The sequence below is a fragment of the Zalophus californianus genome, chromosome 14, assembly GCF_009762305.2.
Source record: "Zalophus californianus isolate mZalCal1 chromosome 14, mZalCal1.pri.v2, whole genome shotgun sequence".
Taxonomy (NCBI): domain Eukaryota; kingdom Metazoa; phylum Chordata; class Mammalia; order Carnivora; family Otariidae; genus Zalophus; species Zalophus californianus.
In genome coordinates this window covers 981,092-996,420 of record NC_045608.1, presented here as the reverse complement: position 1 = coordinate 996,420, position 15,329 = coordinate 981,092, and the positions used below count along the sequence as shown (strand labels likewise).

The following is a 15,329-nucleotide window of genomic DNA, read 5'->3' as shown; positions in this document are numbered from 1 at the left end:
TTGTCGCTGCGGGTTCGCTAGCCCTCCCTGCTGAGCTGCGTTCCAGATGTGAGCGTGTCACAGACTCCCGTCTTGGGCTGCTGCTGGGCTTTCGGCTTGTCCCCTGTTGCGCCCTCAGTGCGGCAGGAGCGTTCCTGTGGCCAGTGCCCGCGACGCGTGTGTGTGCCAGAGCGGAGGGCTGGGTCGGCGCACACGCGGTCCGCTGGGCGAGGCTGGCCAGGCTGCAGGGCTCGCTCCAACCCCCATACGTTGGGGCGCTATGCCCACCCGGTGAGGGGACACAGCACCTCCGCATGCCTGCGGGTGGCGCTTCTCTGAGAACTGATGAGGTGTGCCATCTTGTCATGGGTTCCTCTCTTCCCTTATGGTCTCTCTTCCCCACGTCAGCTTGCAGGCGTGCGTTGTGTGTCCCACACGTGGCTTCTTTGTGGTCACATGCATCACAGTGGCCCCCTCACGGTGCGTGCATGTGTTTCCATTCTCTTTATGGGGCCTTTTGGGGAACGGGCGTTCTTAATTTTAGCATAGTTGGATTTATCAGTCTTGTTTTAAAAAATCCCTTTTTAGCTCAAGATCATGAGGCAGTTTTCCTGTTTGTCCACAGATTTTTTATTTTACTCACATATTGCTGTATCTGATCCATCAAGAATAGCTTTTGTCTCGTGTGGAATAAGAGTGCAATTTCTTTCTTTTTTTTTTCTTTCTCCAAAACGGATCCCAGTCATCCTGGCACCATTTGAAAGGCCGGTCTTTGCCCCTGCTGGTCCCGGCCAGCTCAGATGGCAGGCAGGTTTCTGGAGCGCAGGCTCTTTCCCGAGCTCTGTGGTGCAGCCAGTCCACCCGCGTGTCCTCGGGCTCCGTGGTCGTTCCTGAGAGCTGGCTGGGGGTCCTCCCACCTTAGTCTTCTCAGGACGGCCCTGGCCGCCTCGGGTCTCTTCCCGGTCCGCCTCAGGATCTGCTCATCCAGTTTCGGATAGGCATCCATGGGGACTGGTGGCCTGGAGGCAGAGGGTTATAGCCAACACTTGCATCTTGACGAAGCTGAGCTTTTCTGGTCCCTGAGCACAGTGTACCTGTCCGTCCGTTCACGCAGGTCGCCTTTAGGAGCCTCCAGGGACATTTTATAATTACGTACTTTTTTGTGAGATTAATTTCTAGGTGCCTTGTCTGTTTCAAAGTTGTAGTAAGTGGTGTGTTTGCTGAGTTTGGAAGTGCAGCTCCCGTGGAGCTCGCCCCCCCCATGGGCGTGGCCTCTTGGCCTCCGGAGAGCCGCTCTGCCTGTCTAACCGGGGCCCTCTTGCTGCCCTCCTTGCAGGGAGGGACGGATTTAGACATCCTGCTGCGGGGCGCCCCGCATGTTTGTGCTCTGGAAGGGAGCACCTCCTCCTGCGGCGGCTGCTCCCTCCACGGCTCCGGCGCTCCTCGGGGCCTCCTTGGGACCCCGTTTGTGTTCTTGCTGCTGCCACTTTCCAAGGACAGTGTGGGCCTCCGGCGGGTCGGAGTCCATGCCAGTATCTCTGCCACTTGCCGTAGGCGGAAACGGGGGAGCCCGGCTGGGGGTTTGCTAGGGCAAGCTCTTTCTGCAGAAGGGATCACAACCTTTTTGTCTGCTTTTTATAGCATTTTTCTGCTTTATTTTTGTTTGACTCTTATTTGATGTTTCCTCTTTTTCATATTACCAATTATTTCCCATTGTTGGTGTTTTTATCGTTATGTTTATGAGGTTATAGCTTTTACTTTTCATTTATGAGATTATTTTAGAAACCTTAAAAATTCTTTTATGAGTAAAAATTGAGTTTTTTCATGTCATGTTCAAGATTCTCATGTTTATAAAGAAAGTGCCTTAGACCCAGGTATCAGTAACGGGCAATAGTTACTTTTGGAAAAAACTAACTGCAGGAGGGCTGCAGCTTTGTTTTCTTCCCAGCTGGTTGCCACTCCTGGTGTGAGCTAACCCCCTTTCTTCCCGCGATCCTTTCCAGCTGAATTGCCCCTAATCGATTTGATGAAGTTGTACGAAGGAGCTTTTCTGCCCAGTTTCCAGTGGCCGCAACCTAAGCCCGACAGTGAGGAGGCGAGTGAAGAAGAAGGTCTGTGTTGACATCTTTCAAGAACTCAGCCATAAAGCAAGAGCCAAAATATGCAGAGGAAGGGTGCTTACAACAGGGTTTAAGTCACCTTCGTTTGCTTTTGGTCTGAAGGAAGAAAAATACGTGAGCGATTATGTGGGGGCGCCTGGGCGGCTCAGTGGGTTGAGTGTCTGATGACTCTTGATCTCAGCTCAGGTCCTTGGTCTCAGGGTTGTGAGATGGAGCCCGCCTTGGGCTCCATGCTTAGCGTGGACCCTACTTAAAAAAAACAAGAAGTAACGAACCATGAGAGACGATGGACTCTGAAAAACAAACTGAGGGTTCTAGAGGGGAGGGGGGTAGGGGGATGGGTTAGCCTGGTGATGGGTATTGAGGAGGGCACATTCTGCATGGAGCACTGGGTGTTATGCACAAACAGTGAATCATGGAACACTGCATCAAAAACTAATGATGTAATATATGGTGATTAACATAACAATAAAAAAATTAAAAAAATGTTAATCCTAAAAAAAAAAACCAAGAAGTAAATAAAATGAAATGAAAACATGCAAGTATGTTTAACGTGTAATTTTGTATTGCTAGGGTTTGGTTAAATTTTATGCTTTTTATTTTCATTTATTAATTTGGCACAATTATAAGAGGACTTGTAAAGGATATAGAAATATTCTCCACATTTATAAAAGTCATTGTTTTTTAGACTTAGATTTTTATTATGTATATTCAGGGTAGGCTATATTTAATGTGCTAGTTTTGAGGAGTCTATTTTACTTTGATTAGATGGTCTAAACAAATACATACCAAAAAAAGTCTATTTTTCCTTGTTTTCATTCCACTTGTTCTGATCATCAGACACAGATTCCTGTGAGCAGAGAAGCTAGGGGCTGGCAGGGCCAGAGGATGGGCTGGTGGCCTCCTTGCTTGCTGGTCCTTGGTGACGCTTGTGACTTTCCCCTTTCCTTGTGGTGGAGGGGTGGTCACTAAGCCCTTAGATGCCCATACGTCTATGGGTGATACCAGCTCCTGGTTTGCTACAGATTCTCCATCTTCACCTGACGGCTTTCCAGAGTGCTCCTATGTGTGATAGTTTCATGGGAGTTTATACCCATTGATCTGGGGAGTATTCTTCGGTATATAAAGTGGATTAAAAACAAAACAAAACAAAAATACTCCATTTGAAATATCTGGACTCTGTCAACTTTTCCCCTTTTATTTCTTTCCATAAATGATAAGTAGGCTCATAAAACTGTTGCAGCCACTGCAAATCTGTTTTTCTCTTGTTCACAGATGTGGAAGACGCCCCGGGTGATCGAGAGAGCCGGAAGGACGTGGTTCTCATAGACTCGCTGTTCATCATGGACCAGTTCAAAGCTGCGGAGAGAATGACTATTGGGAACCCTCATACAAAGGACGTCGCGGAGGTGACCGCTGTGGCCGAAGCTGTCCTGCCCAAGGGCAGTGCCCGGGTCAGCCCCACGGTGAGGCACCGAGCTGCCACGTGGGGGGCGGTGTCTTTCTGAGGCCGAGAAAAGGCTTGGTACTTCCCCATAGCTCTGTCCCAGCTGCGGAAGTTGTCAGGAAAAGTGAATACGGGCTTTGCTGCTTCTTTCACCTCTAGATCTTTTCTGTGGTGCTCTAGTAGGCTCGCCATTTGACTGATTTGACTTCACGTTGCAGAAAAATTTCGGATGATGATTTTGAGAAGTGCGTATTTGGCCCATGTGTTGCTGCAGGTGAAATTGAATGCCCCATCTCTGTTGTACGGTGCGCTCAGAGATTACCAGAAGATTGGCCTGGACTGGCTGGCCAAACTCTACCGGAAGAACCTCAATGGCATATTGGCAGATGAAGCTGGGCTTGGTAAAACAGTACAGATCATTGCTTTTTTTGCCCACCTAGCTTGCAACGAAGGTAAGAGCTTGTCTTTTTGAAGAGTATGTACTTGCTAAGACTGCAGGCAGTGCATCTGGCATGAGGGTGGAGAGTGGCCTTTCTTTTTGCTCCTTTGCCCTGTGCTTCTGGTGCAAGACCCAAGAGAACAGAGCTCAGGAATATTCATTGCATGAACAAGTGAAAAACTTGTTGGCAGTTAACACTAGATCGAGCAACTCACCGTTACTCAAAATCTAACACACTGTGAGGCCCACCAGGCTGTGACTGGGCTGTGTGACTCCAGGGTCCCCTGCCAGCCAACACCTGTGTGCCGAGCAGCTCTGGCCACGTGTCAGCCTTCCCCGTGCAGCAGTGGTGTGCATCCCTTGCCTCCTGGCCGGGCTCCACCACCTACAGCACTTTTGCCCCACTGCTGGGGCTCCTTAGGGGGTGCTGTCTGGACCTTGCTCGGGCTCGGCAGCTGGACTGCAGCAGACACAGAGTGCCTGCCTCCCCTGCAACGGGCTGTCCACCCCTGGACTCTTTGAACTCACATGACATTGGTCCAGGCCCCGTGGCCTCTGTATTGGCATGTTCAGGGATCTGCCCCCGCTCACGCCCTCCTCTCAGTCTGTGGGCCAGGTGCCTGCCTTGTCCCCTGCTCTGTGCCTTTGAGGCCTGTAGAAGGGCATGTGCCTGTGTCTCTAACACAGGACAGGGTCTTATATACAGGTGACCCTTGAACAACGTGGTGGTCACGGACACTGAACTCCCACACAAATAACAATCCACGTATAACTTTTGCCTTGCCCATAACTTAACTACTGATAGTTAACTGTTGACCAGAAGCTGTCCCGGTAACACAAACAGGTGACTAATATGTGTTTTGTAGGTTCTACGTATTATGTAGTGTGTTCTTAGAATAAAGTCAGGGAAAAGAAAATGTCGTTAGGAATATGACAAGGAAGAGGACATACAGTACTGTACATATCGGAAAAAAATCTGTGTGGGCTTACGTTGACCCGTGTGGTTCATACTCATGTTGTTCATGGGTCAGCTGTGGTGTTTCTCTTGCAGAGGGAGTGTTCCAGATGCAGATTGAGTGGGCTCCTGGACAGCCGACCAGAAGAGCCAACACATCTCTTCCCCTTGTGGAGTTTCACAAGCCGGGAGGGGACTCTTTAAATTAGGGAGGTGGCATCCTGCCACAGGTCTCATGGAAACCGCTGACATTCAGCAGACCTCTGAGATGGGGTGTGCAGAGGGTGATGACCACCCGCCCCGACTCGGGGAAGCTTCTTCCTCCCTCTCCCCGGGCTTGCTGCGCCTTTCCCTCACCATCACGAGCTAGCAGTGCCTCCTTTTGCCCTCTGTGTGAAAATCTTCATCAATCTCAGTCAGTTTTTTATTTTCTTTTACTTTTTCTTTATTTATTTTTAAAGATTTTATTTATTTGAGTGAGAGAGAGCATGAGTGGCAGGCAGAGGGAGAAGCAGACTCTCCGCGGAGCAGGGAGCCCGATGCGGGCCTCGATCCCAGGACCCTGAACCATTCAGGCACCTCCTCAGTTTTTTTTTTTTTTTTTTTAAAGATTTTATTTATTTTGAGAGAGAGAATGAGAGATAGCAAGAGAGGGAAGAGGGTCAAAGGGAGAAGCAGACTCCCTGCCGAGCAGGGAGCCCGATGTGGGACTCGATCCTGGGACTCCGGGATCATGACCTGAGCCAAAGGCAGTCGCTTAACCGACTGAGCCACCCAGGCGCCCTCCTCGGTTTTTAAATACAAATGGATTGACACCAGGGCTCCTTATTTTCTTGCATTAATTTGTTCCTGTTTTCTGACCTAGTGTCATGAAATTTTCAGAGTAGCACTTTAAAATCTGTTTTAATAGATACAGTTACTTCAAACTACCACCTTGCCTTACTGTCTTATTGTTTAGGTGGAAAAATTGTCCATTACTGTATGCAGAATAGTAAGAAATTGGAGGTAGCCTACATTTCCAAAAACAGGGGCTCTTAGTTCATCAGTTGAACAAATGAATGAATGAGTCCCTCAAAGTCTAGGTACCTGTCTGGTGCCCGTGCTGTTCCAGGCACCGGTCTGGGCATGAGGGTGAGGCTGTGAACAGAGCAGAGCCCCTCCCTCAGGAGGCCCAAACTGGGCCCCGACAGTGTCAGGAATAAGGGGCCTTGCAGAAAACCAAACGTGGAACAATGTTCTAAATGCTGGTTTTTAAAAAATCGTGGTTCTCCTTGGTGGAGGAAAGGGCATCTGGGGTTGATTTGCATCTCTCTTCTCGTGGTGTGTGCCTGCTAAAGAGTTTCTGCCCTCTTCCCTCTGTCTACGTCTTTGTTCACTTCCCTCTTGGGCGGTTCTTCTGTCAGCCCGGCAGGCCGTGCTGTGCGCACGAGCGGTACTGGCCACGGCCGCGTGCCCTTCATGTAGCCTTTCCAAGTCTGCCGTCTTTGTCTCTCAACGTGGTGTACGTCTCCTTTACAGCACTGAAGTGGAGATTTGTCTTGTGTATATTCTAATAATTCAAAGCATTATTTTTTGAAATACTGAAGTTGAAATTGTTCATTTTGGGGTGGTTTGGGCGTGTTCTGACTGGAGGCTGAGCCAATGTGCCTCACTTGGCGGCTGCCAAGGAGGGCTCCAGGCAGGGTCCGAACGCCCAGTCAGCATGCTTCCTTCGCTTTCTGGGCACTGTTCTCATAGATGCGCGTTCTTCCCTGTGCTCACTGTGGGATTCACTGTATTTTTGAATAAATACTTTCTTCAGCCCCCACTCAGCAGCTCTTTGTTGAGCACCTGCTGTGTGTCAGGTCCCCCCGCCCCTCGGCCGCAGGTCTGGGGGTTGCGCGGTATGGAGGAGTACGCCTCCGCGTCATGCCCGGGGCCTTCCCCCGTGTACCTGCCCCACGTCTCTGCTCAGCACAGCGCCAGTTGTCCGGGCTTGTCAGATGGTTTTGGTTCAAGAGGAAAGTCCTGTCTCTTCTCTCCTTTGTAGGTAACTGGGGCCCTCACCTCGTGGTCGTGAGAGGCTGTAACATCCTCAAATGGGAGCTCGAGCTGAAGCGCTGGTGCCCTGGGCTCAAAACCCTCTTATATGTTGGCAGCCACAGAGAACTGAAAGCAAAGAGACAGGTATCTTATTTTAAACATGAAGTAAAATTGGACAGGAATGATCTTGTCTGTATAGAAGACAGATTTCAGAATGTCGAGATGTGTTTGTGTACTTGTTGTAAACCCCTGGTTTGTGAGACACTAGGCCTTCAAGGCGTTCCTAGGTTTGGAGCCCCTTGAAAGCACAGCCTGCCCCTGCGAGGAGAGCCCCATGCACACTGCTCCTCCCACGCCCGGCCACGGCCGCTTTCCTTCCAGAGCCATCCCTCCCACCTGTAGGCCCAGTGAGCGCCACAGGCGTGAGCGGGGACTTGGGGTGTGCTCCAAGTTCTGAGCTGGGGTCTCGTGAGGTGCCTCCCATGGGAACAACCCCGTAGGGCTACAGGTGACGCGCAGGCTGGCCATGGGAGCAGAGCTGGCCGGGGTTTCTTCTTCCTGCCCTGTTCTGTCTGGCATCAGATTCTGAGTGAAAGTGTACCAGAGGCTACAGTTTTTCATTGAAAATAAACATTTGCCTCATTGTTAGACTGTTGTGTTGAGTAGTATTTACCGGAGAAGTGAGTACCTTGGGATGTAGTTTGTTTCCCTGTTTCTCGAAAGCTTACAAAGTAGTCTTGCAGCGTGGATGCCCCTGCTTGCCGTCCCCCTCTCAGTAGTTTCCTTACTCGGGTTGCATCCCATGAAAGCTGGTTCCCCTTCATGACGCTCTCTGGTGACCTGTTTTCCAGAAACCGTAGTTCATGCCTCAGAGCACCTTCTCGGTTTGTCTTCACGAGCACTGTAGACTCCCACAGGACAAGGTCCTGAAAACACAAGCTCTGCTGTCTGACATGCGGCAGGGAGCAGGCCGTGGCGGGCGGCACGGTCAGGGGCAGGTCAGGGTAAGCGGCGGCGGGCTGTGCGCCCGGAGGGGGTGCTGCCGCAGGTGAAGCCTGTTCTATGTGCTGCAGGAGTGGACGGAGCCCAACAGCTTCAATGTGTGCATCGCGCCCTACAAGCAGTTCTTCAGGGGCTACGCGGCCTTCACGCGCGTGCGGTGGCGGTGCCTGGTCATCGACGAGATGCAGCGCGTCCGCGGCATGACCGAGAGGCACTGGGAGGCCGTGTTCACCCTGAGGAGGTCTGACCTGCATGCCCTGCTCGGGGTCCTGGGTGTGGCTGGTGGAGGGGTGCGTGTGGTCATGGGCACACCGAGCTGCTTCTCAGCTACCCAGTTCCCTTCCCCTCGCTCAGTGCGTGGGGGCCGCAGGTCCCTTCCTGGAGGCCCTGTGAGCTTGTTGTTCCTGTCCTTGAATGTCTGCACGGGAAGCGCACCTCTGGCCAGCTTCCCGGGGTGCCATGGGCGCTGTCGCCTCTCACTCTCCCACAGCCAGCAGCGCCTGCTCCTGATTGACGCGCCCCTGCACAACACCTTCCTGGAGCTCTGGACCATGGTGCACTTCCTCATCCCTGGCATCTCCAGGCCCTACCTGCACCTGCCCCTGAAGGCCCCGAACGACGAGAACCAGGACTACTACCACAAAGTGGTCATCCGGCTGCACCGGGTATGTGCGGGCGGCAGCTGCGGCGCCGTGCCCTGCTGTGGGCTGGGTGTGGTGACGTCATCTTGGAAAGGGGACGACGCACACTGGTGTTCTTCTCAGGTGACGCAGCCCTTTATCTTGAGGAGGACTAAGAGAGACGTGGAGAAGCAGCTGACGAAGAAGTACGAGCATGTGCTGAAATGCCGCCTGTCGAGTCGGCAGAAGGCCTTGTACGAGGACGTGATCTTGCAGCCCGGGTAAGCCGGCTTCGCACCTGCGGGTCCTGCCCAGCTGGGGGCGCTGGGCCTCTGCCGTCACCTGGCCGTCTGTGGGGACGGCGTCTGGAACCTGCGCTCGCCCGGGCTCCGTGTAGCTGCCCAGCTGACCCAGCACCGGCCTGGCTCCCGGCCTGCTCCCTGAATTCATGGGCAAGGCTCGTGGTGTTTCAGTCGAGGCTCGCGCAGGCCGCACGTGCCGCTTGAGCGCCTGGGTCTCTCCTCCCGGGGTAGCTGCCCTGAGGCTGCACGTGCTGGTCTTGCTGCGCCCCCTGGGCGCCGTCCCCTTGTGGGCATCGCATCATCACACTCATAGCATCATCGGGACAGTGTGCGTGTGCAGAGCCTTTAGGACACGGTTTTGCCGTTCACATTGGTTTTTTTGGGTTAGGTGTGGAGAATTTTAGGACAGAACGTAAGTGTGCATTCTTACTCCCTGGTACGCTTTCCCGGTCCCTGAGAAACGGCATCAGTGGCGCTGCAGTGGCTGAGTGTTTCCGTGGACGGTAGGATCCGCAGAGCCCTCCGCGCCGGGCCGGCTGTCGGGCAGCTCCCCATCCAGGTGCTGGCTGGAGGGAGGTTAGGAAGGGCTGGGTCGGTGGAGGGCGCTGCTCTCCTGCGGAAGGAGCCCCGTGCTCGGCTGTCGGGCTCCCCTCACATTCCTTCGCCAGGAGCAGACCGCGTTCTCAGGATCTCCGGGCCATCGCTCTTCAGGGCTGGGCCATGGGCATGCTGGGCTTGCCTTGGGAGCGGGCGGGTGCCGACGTCAGTCCTGCCTGTGGATGTGGGATGCTGGTGACCGCACACCTAGGCTGTCGTGTGGCTTCTGCTCCCGATGGAGCAGTAGGAAGTGACTGTCCCCCTTCGTGTCTCTGGGCCTCTTTTCCCCTGAATCGGTCAAGTCAAATGGGAAGTGTTGAGCTTGTCTCTCCCTGAGCTCACATTAGCTCCTGACGACAGGTGTCCTCGCTGCATGTTGATGTGATGGTCTGGCTTCGTCGAGGGGGTTCTGAGCTTCACTTTGGCCACTCTGTGGTGGCCGTGTCTCATGTTCCTGCCATCGTGAGGTGCACCCTCTTCTCGGCAGACCTCGTCTCCCCCTCCCTCCTGGGGGCCCCGCAGACCTGCTGTGTGTGAGCCTCTTCCCCTCCAGGGGCTTCTCTCGGGGTCCTGGGTCTCACTTGTGCTTTAGCCTTTTGTTCGGAAGCGTGTCCTTGTACAGACAGGTGTGACTTTAGATACCCCCCCCGCCCCCTCCGCTCTCCAGAGCCGAGCTTGCGGCCTCTGTGCGCGTCTCCGCCCTGCTTAGCCCCTGTGCTGTGGCTGAGAACCGCCTGTGTGGGCTTCTGCTGGCTTTTGGCACAGCCTGCCTACCGCCGCGCTCCCCAGTGGCCCACGCTCTCCCGTGGCTGCTTGGGCTGTCCCTGGAGCGTTGCAGACCTGCTCTCCCCAGGGCGACCCCAGAGCCCTTGCTCTCTGGGCTGTCCTATCCTCTAGCACCGTAGCCCGTCGCCCTGCTGCTCACTTGGAAGGCTGGCCGTTCTCTCTGCCCCCGTCTGTCCCTCCATCCCACTGCGTCTGCCCCCGGTCTCTGTGGATCAGCCTGCCTCCTGGCCTGTCCTCCACGGCTCCTTCCTCAGCTGCTGGGGGCACTGTGCCCTCCTCCTCACTTGGAGACCCTGGAGGTCTCTGCTTAGACTGTGTTGGCTGCGTGGTCCTGGTCCGCATGCGGTTAGCCCGTGTGTCTGCCTTCTTCGTGGCTGCAGGGCCGGGGCTGGCGTCCCACCCGAGGGGCCTTTCCTTCCCTCAGGTCCGGTGCTCTTGCCTGGTGCCCTCCCCTGCTCCACGGCACTCAGCACCGTGGGGCGGAGATCCGTCACTGCTGTCCGCGTCGACTGTCGTCCTCCCCTGGGAGGGGAGGATCAGAGGGGGAGCTGCGTGCCCGTCTGACCCCCACTGCTGGCTCCCTGGCCCCCCAGCCTGTTCCGGGGGGACAGTGAGTGAGTCGGAGAGCCAGAGCCACCTGGAGGGCAGTTGGGACGTGAGCGTTGTGAGAGAACTCATTACTAAAGCAGAGCTGGGGAGAGCGAGGCAGTTGTGTGCTCTGGACTCAGCAGCGCACACAGTACGCACGCTGATGGTAGCGCTGGTGTTTTTTTCCTGAGAGCAGAACCCAGGAGGCGCTGAAGAGTGGGCACTTTGTGGACGTGCTGAGCATCCTGCTGCGGCTGCAGAGGATCTGCAACCACCCTGGGCTCGTGGAGCCCCGGCTCCCGGAGTCATCCTACACGGCGGGGCCACTGCAGTACCGCTCTGCCTCCCTCATCCTCAAGGCGCTCGACGGAGACTCCTGGAAGGTACGTGTCTCCCCGACGTCGGTTCCACACAAGTTGCAGCTACCGTGGTTCCGGGAGGTTGCTTTCCACGTGCTCATCCTGTGTTTTGGAATCACCTGGTGCTGGGTGGCCTTCGGCTGACACGGGGTCTGCATCTGCAGTTGGCCCGAGCGGGGGGACAAGCCACGGCTCGGAAATAGCAGGGGAGGGGTTCCTAGTATCGCATGTGCTGTCGGAGCATGGGAAACGGCATGGCGTGCGGGCTGTTTGGAGGGGTGCTTGGTCCCCACCACGGTGAGGCCTGTTGAGGACACGTGGGTGTCTCAGTGAGCGCCGTCACGGGCCACTCTCAGGTCTTCGGTGAGGTCCTCTTCCTGAATTGTGCGCGTTTGCGGGGCCCTGATATGTGTTCTGGGCCCAGAGCCCTTGTGTCCCCCGGCCCCCACACTGGCTGGGGGGCTTTGGGCGGAGCGCCCTCAGGACAGGGACAGTCGTGCGCTTCCATGGCCGTTGTGTGTGTTGAATCCATGGGAAGAACCTTACGTGTGCCTGGCTTCCGAGAACTCAGTGTGTGTTAAGTCGTGGTGTTTGTTGTCATTTGTTCGGCAAGCCTTGAGGTGTGCTGGGTGTCCAATAGTTTTCCAGCCACCGGGACAGCAGTGAGAAGACAGCTGAACCTGCCTGCATTCATCACCGCCGATTCCGGAATATTCCGTCATTGCCAAGAGAGAACCCACAGACATGAGCCATCCCTCCCGTTCCCCTGTCCCGCCCCTCCCTGCCCCAGGCAGCCCCGTACCTGACCTGCCTCGTGAGTCCACCTCTCCTGGACTTTGCGTACAGATGGAATCCCTCACCACGTGGTCCTTGTGTCTGGCTTACTTCAGGGAGCGTAGTGCTTTCGGCGTCCGGGTTGTGGCGTGTGTCCCGACCTCCCTCCTTTCTAAGGCTGACTCGTGTTCTCTGGTGCGGAAGGGTCATGTTGATCTGGTCATCAGTTAACGGACTTGGGTTGTTTCCACATTTTGGCCATTGTGAGTAGTGTCACTGCAGACGTTGATGGACTAGCTTTGTGTAGACATAGGTTCCATATTTCTTGTGCACATATCTAGACGTGGAATCGTAGGGTCATGTGCCTACTCCATGTTTAACCTTTTGAAGATCGGTCGGGCGGTTTTCACACCCCCACACGTGCACAAGGACACAGGAGGGCTCGTCAGCACCTGCCGTCGTCGTCCCCTTTGATGCTCAACGTCGCGGCGGGAGTGCGACTGCACTTTCTCGTTAGAAAAGCACTTGTGGGGCTGCTGGGCATGCGGGGCGTCTGCCCCAGCTGGGGATTCAGGCAGTGTGTCCTGCCCGTTGGAATGCACGTCCCCACGGCTCTGGACCGAGTGACATGTCGCGTGCCCACCTCTGCTTCCCTGTTACGCACGGGTCTCTCCCCCAAGGCGCCCCTTGTCGACGTGGCCTGGCTCTCGCGCTGTCCGGAACCCCCTCCCTGTCTGCCGAGTCCAGTCTCTCTCCAAGCATTGCCTTCTCCATTCACAACTGCCACGTGGGGTGCTCCTAACAATGGGGACACTGAGGCATGCTGTGGTCCAGCAGCCTGCCTGAGCCCTGGAATGGCGTCAGGGCGCATCCCAGGGGGCAGGGCTGTGCAGGCCTGGCCGTCCTATCAGGAATGTGCTTGGGTTCCCATTTTCCTCCAGTCTCCCAGAGCAAAACTTTGCTGTTTTTCTCCTTAGGAAACAGATCTCTCTATATTTGATCTTATCGGCTTAGAGAATAAAATGACTCGCCACGAAGCAGAATTGCTGTGTAAGAAGAAGGTGACACGGAAACTCATGGACGAGCTGTTCACTGCGCCACCCCCGCCAGGCAGGCCAGCAGCCCTGAGACTGAAGCCCAGCAGGTGCGTGGCCTGGAGCGTTGCCTCCTGCTCACCAGAGTCCCCACCTGGGTTCTGGCTGGCCCTGAATCAGCCGTGGGCTCGGTGATGTTCCCCTCCCTGGAAGGACCCAGCCCCACAGCCCCTCACGGAGAGCTGGGATGTGTGGCGGGAGCTCACACGAGGACCCGGCTGTGGCTGGGGCGGGGGGGAAGAAACGGCCATCCTCTCACTGGGTTGCCTGCTTCTGGAATCTCTGCTGGTGTCCCTAGTGTCTGTGGGGCAGCTCATTGCATGTGGCCTGTGTGGGCAGTCTGCACGCCGGGTGGGACGGTGTGGCCCCTCGGCCTCCTAAGGGACAGCCTGGCGGTGCTGGTGAAGCAGCCCCGGGATGCGGGAGGTGTGGGAGGGGTGTGTGTGGGGAGGAGGTCTGGCTGCTCTGCCCGGTGTATGCTCTGGTGGCCGCTGTCTCCGGGCAAGGGTGCACTCTGGGTGGTGGGCAGAGGGCTCCACCCCTGACAGCAGCACGGGGACTTCTGAAGGACACCGGAGTTTGTAGGTGCCACCTGGTTGGGAGGGGCAGAACGCATGAAATGATGAAGTGGAAATAAATGACTTAGTAAGATAGGTTAAATCCAGCAAGTTGGAAATACAGAACATCTCACGGTTGGGTTGAAAATGAGAAAGCAACAAGAAAAGAGAAGTTTAGAGAGAAGGGGCCAGCTGTGCAGATTGTTGCCCATTGCCATTGCCTGTTGTGCACGTGCCCTCCCCACCACCGTCCGCCTGACTCTCGTGGGGGCCTGCAGTGCTCCGTTAGATCCGCACGTGTGCCGGTGGGGCTGCGGCTCTCCTGGGCCGGCCTGATTCCAGGTCGTCGGCTTTCTCCTGGCTGTTTCTAGCTGGTGCCTGGCATGGGGGAGTTGAAAATAGACAATTCCTGCCATTACGGTTTTCCAGGTAAAAAGGTTCTAAAGAGTGTTGGGTGGTAACACCCGAAACAGCGACCATGGGCGTGAGTCCCCGCTGGTGGTGTTAGCCCATCGCCTTCAAGGCGCCGATACCACTTCCAGCCACCGTGACATGTGCTGTCTTGTCACTTGATTGTTGGATGTGGCTTCCTGCCCACTCCACTTGCATTGTACGCAGTAGCGCCGTGTCCCCCAGCTTCGGGGTAGACGTTGCCACTTTGTGTCCCGAGGGTGGTCGGCACCTCCCCCGGACCTGTGCTGAGCTTCTCGGTGCCTGTCTGGAGACCCAGCCCCTCTCTGAGCTGCACCGGGAGTCAGGACCGTCACCATCTCTGGCAGCCCAAGCCCCCCGTGTCTCAGTGGCGCACACGCCTTCTTGCCAGGTTGTTTCAGCCCGTGCAGTATGGCCAGAAGCCCGAGGGTCGCACCGTGGCTTTCCCCAGCACACACCCACCCCGGACAGCAGCCTCTGCCACAGCCACGGCCACTCCGCAGGGCCACGTGCGAGGACGGCCACCGATTGCCACGTTCTCTGCAAATCCAGATGCAAAAGGTATGCCTCACGTGCTGGCGTGCCCTCGGGGTTACCGAGGGTGTTTGTGGATGGAGCGTCTGGCACTTCCCCTGCCCCTGGGGACAGGCTGCCTGCTCCAGACTACACCTCACGTGGCTCACCCAGGAGTTTCAGGCCTTTTGGTTTGTTGAAACTGGAGTTTTTCCCCGAACAAGACGCTGCAGTCTTGGTCGAGTCGCTGTTGGCATGCTGCTGAAGGTGAGCCTCGGCAAAGGCTCTGTTACGCAGGGACGTGCGTGTCCGACTGTGCATGGGAGCTCAGGAAGGCTGCTCTCGAGTGTGGGGCCCCACTTGCACGTAGCCCGACTGTCACTGCGAAGAAGGGTAGGGCTGACTGGCAGAAGGTAACGGGATGGTGTTCCAGCCTCCGTCACTGGCTCCTACGCGTCCGGCCCGCCGTGCACGTGCAGCGCTGCCCCGGGCGTGCGGGTGGGGTGCAGCCCCGTCGGACCGGCTGGCTCCCAGCACTCCGTGCCCTGCGGAAGCGGATTGCGTGGCCTGCTGATGAACTCAGAGAACACCGCACAGCAGATAGAGAAAGTTCCATTTCACCCCATAAACCACCCCCCCACCCCTTTTTTTAAGAGAGGGTTTCTCATCTGAGAGACTTTAATGAAATGTTTGTTTTGTTTCTTTGAAATTCGGGTTTAAAATACTGCATTTCGTGAAGAACC

General features: G+C 55.7%; 1 protein-coding gene across 11 annotated transcripts in view; it reads left to right on the top strand.

Moving 5' to 3' along the window:
• EP400 (E1A binding protein p400) overlaps window positions 1-15,329 on the top strand; it is a 98,429-nt gene that overhangs the window by 36,483 nt on the left and 46,617 nt on the right. For all 11 annotated transcript variants that reach the window (XM_027575725.2, XM_027575723.2, XM_027575729.2 and 8 more), the window contains 10 exons: window positions 1,983-2,090; window positions 3,375-3,565; window positions 3,821-3,998; window positions 6,970-7,106; window positions 8,036-8,205; window positions 8,455-8,629; window positions 8,729-8,865; window positions 11,054-11,240; window positions 12,968-13,134; window positions 14,465-14,634. In XM_027575725.2, coding sequence (XP_027431526.1) covers window positions 1,983-2,090; window positions 3,375-3,565; window positions 3,821-3,998; window positions 6,970-7,106; window positions 8,036-8,205; window positions 8,455-8,629; window positions 8,729-8,865; window positions 11,054-11,240; window positions 12,968-13,134; window positions 14,465-14,634 — 1,620 coding nt within the window. The remainder of the gene's footprint in view (window positions 1-1,982; window positions 2,091-3,374; window positions 3,566-3,820; window positions 3,999-6,969; window positions 7,107-8,035; window positions 8,206-8,454; window positions 8,630-8,728; window positions 8,866-11,053; window positions 11,241-12,967; window positions 13,135-14,464; window positions 14,635-15,329) is intronic.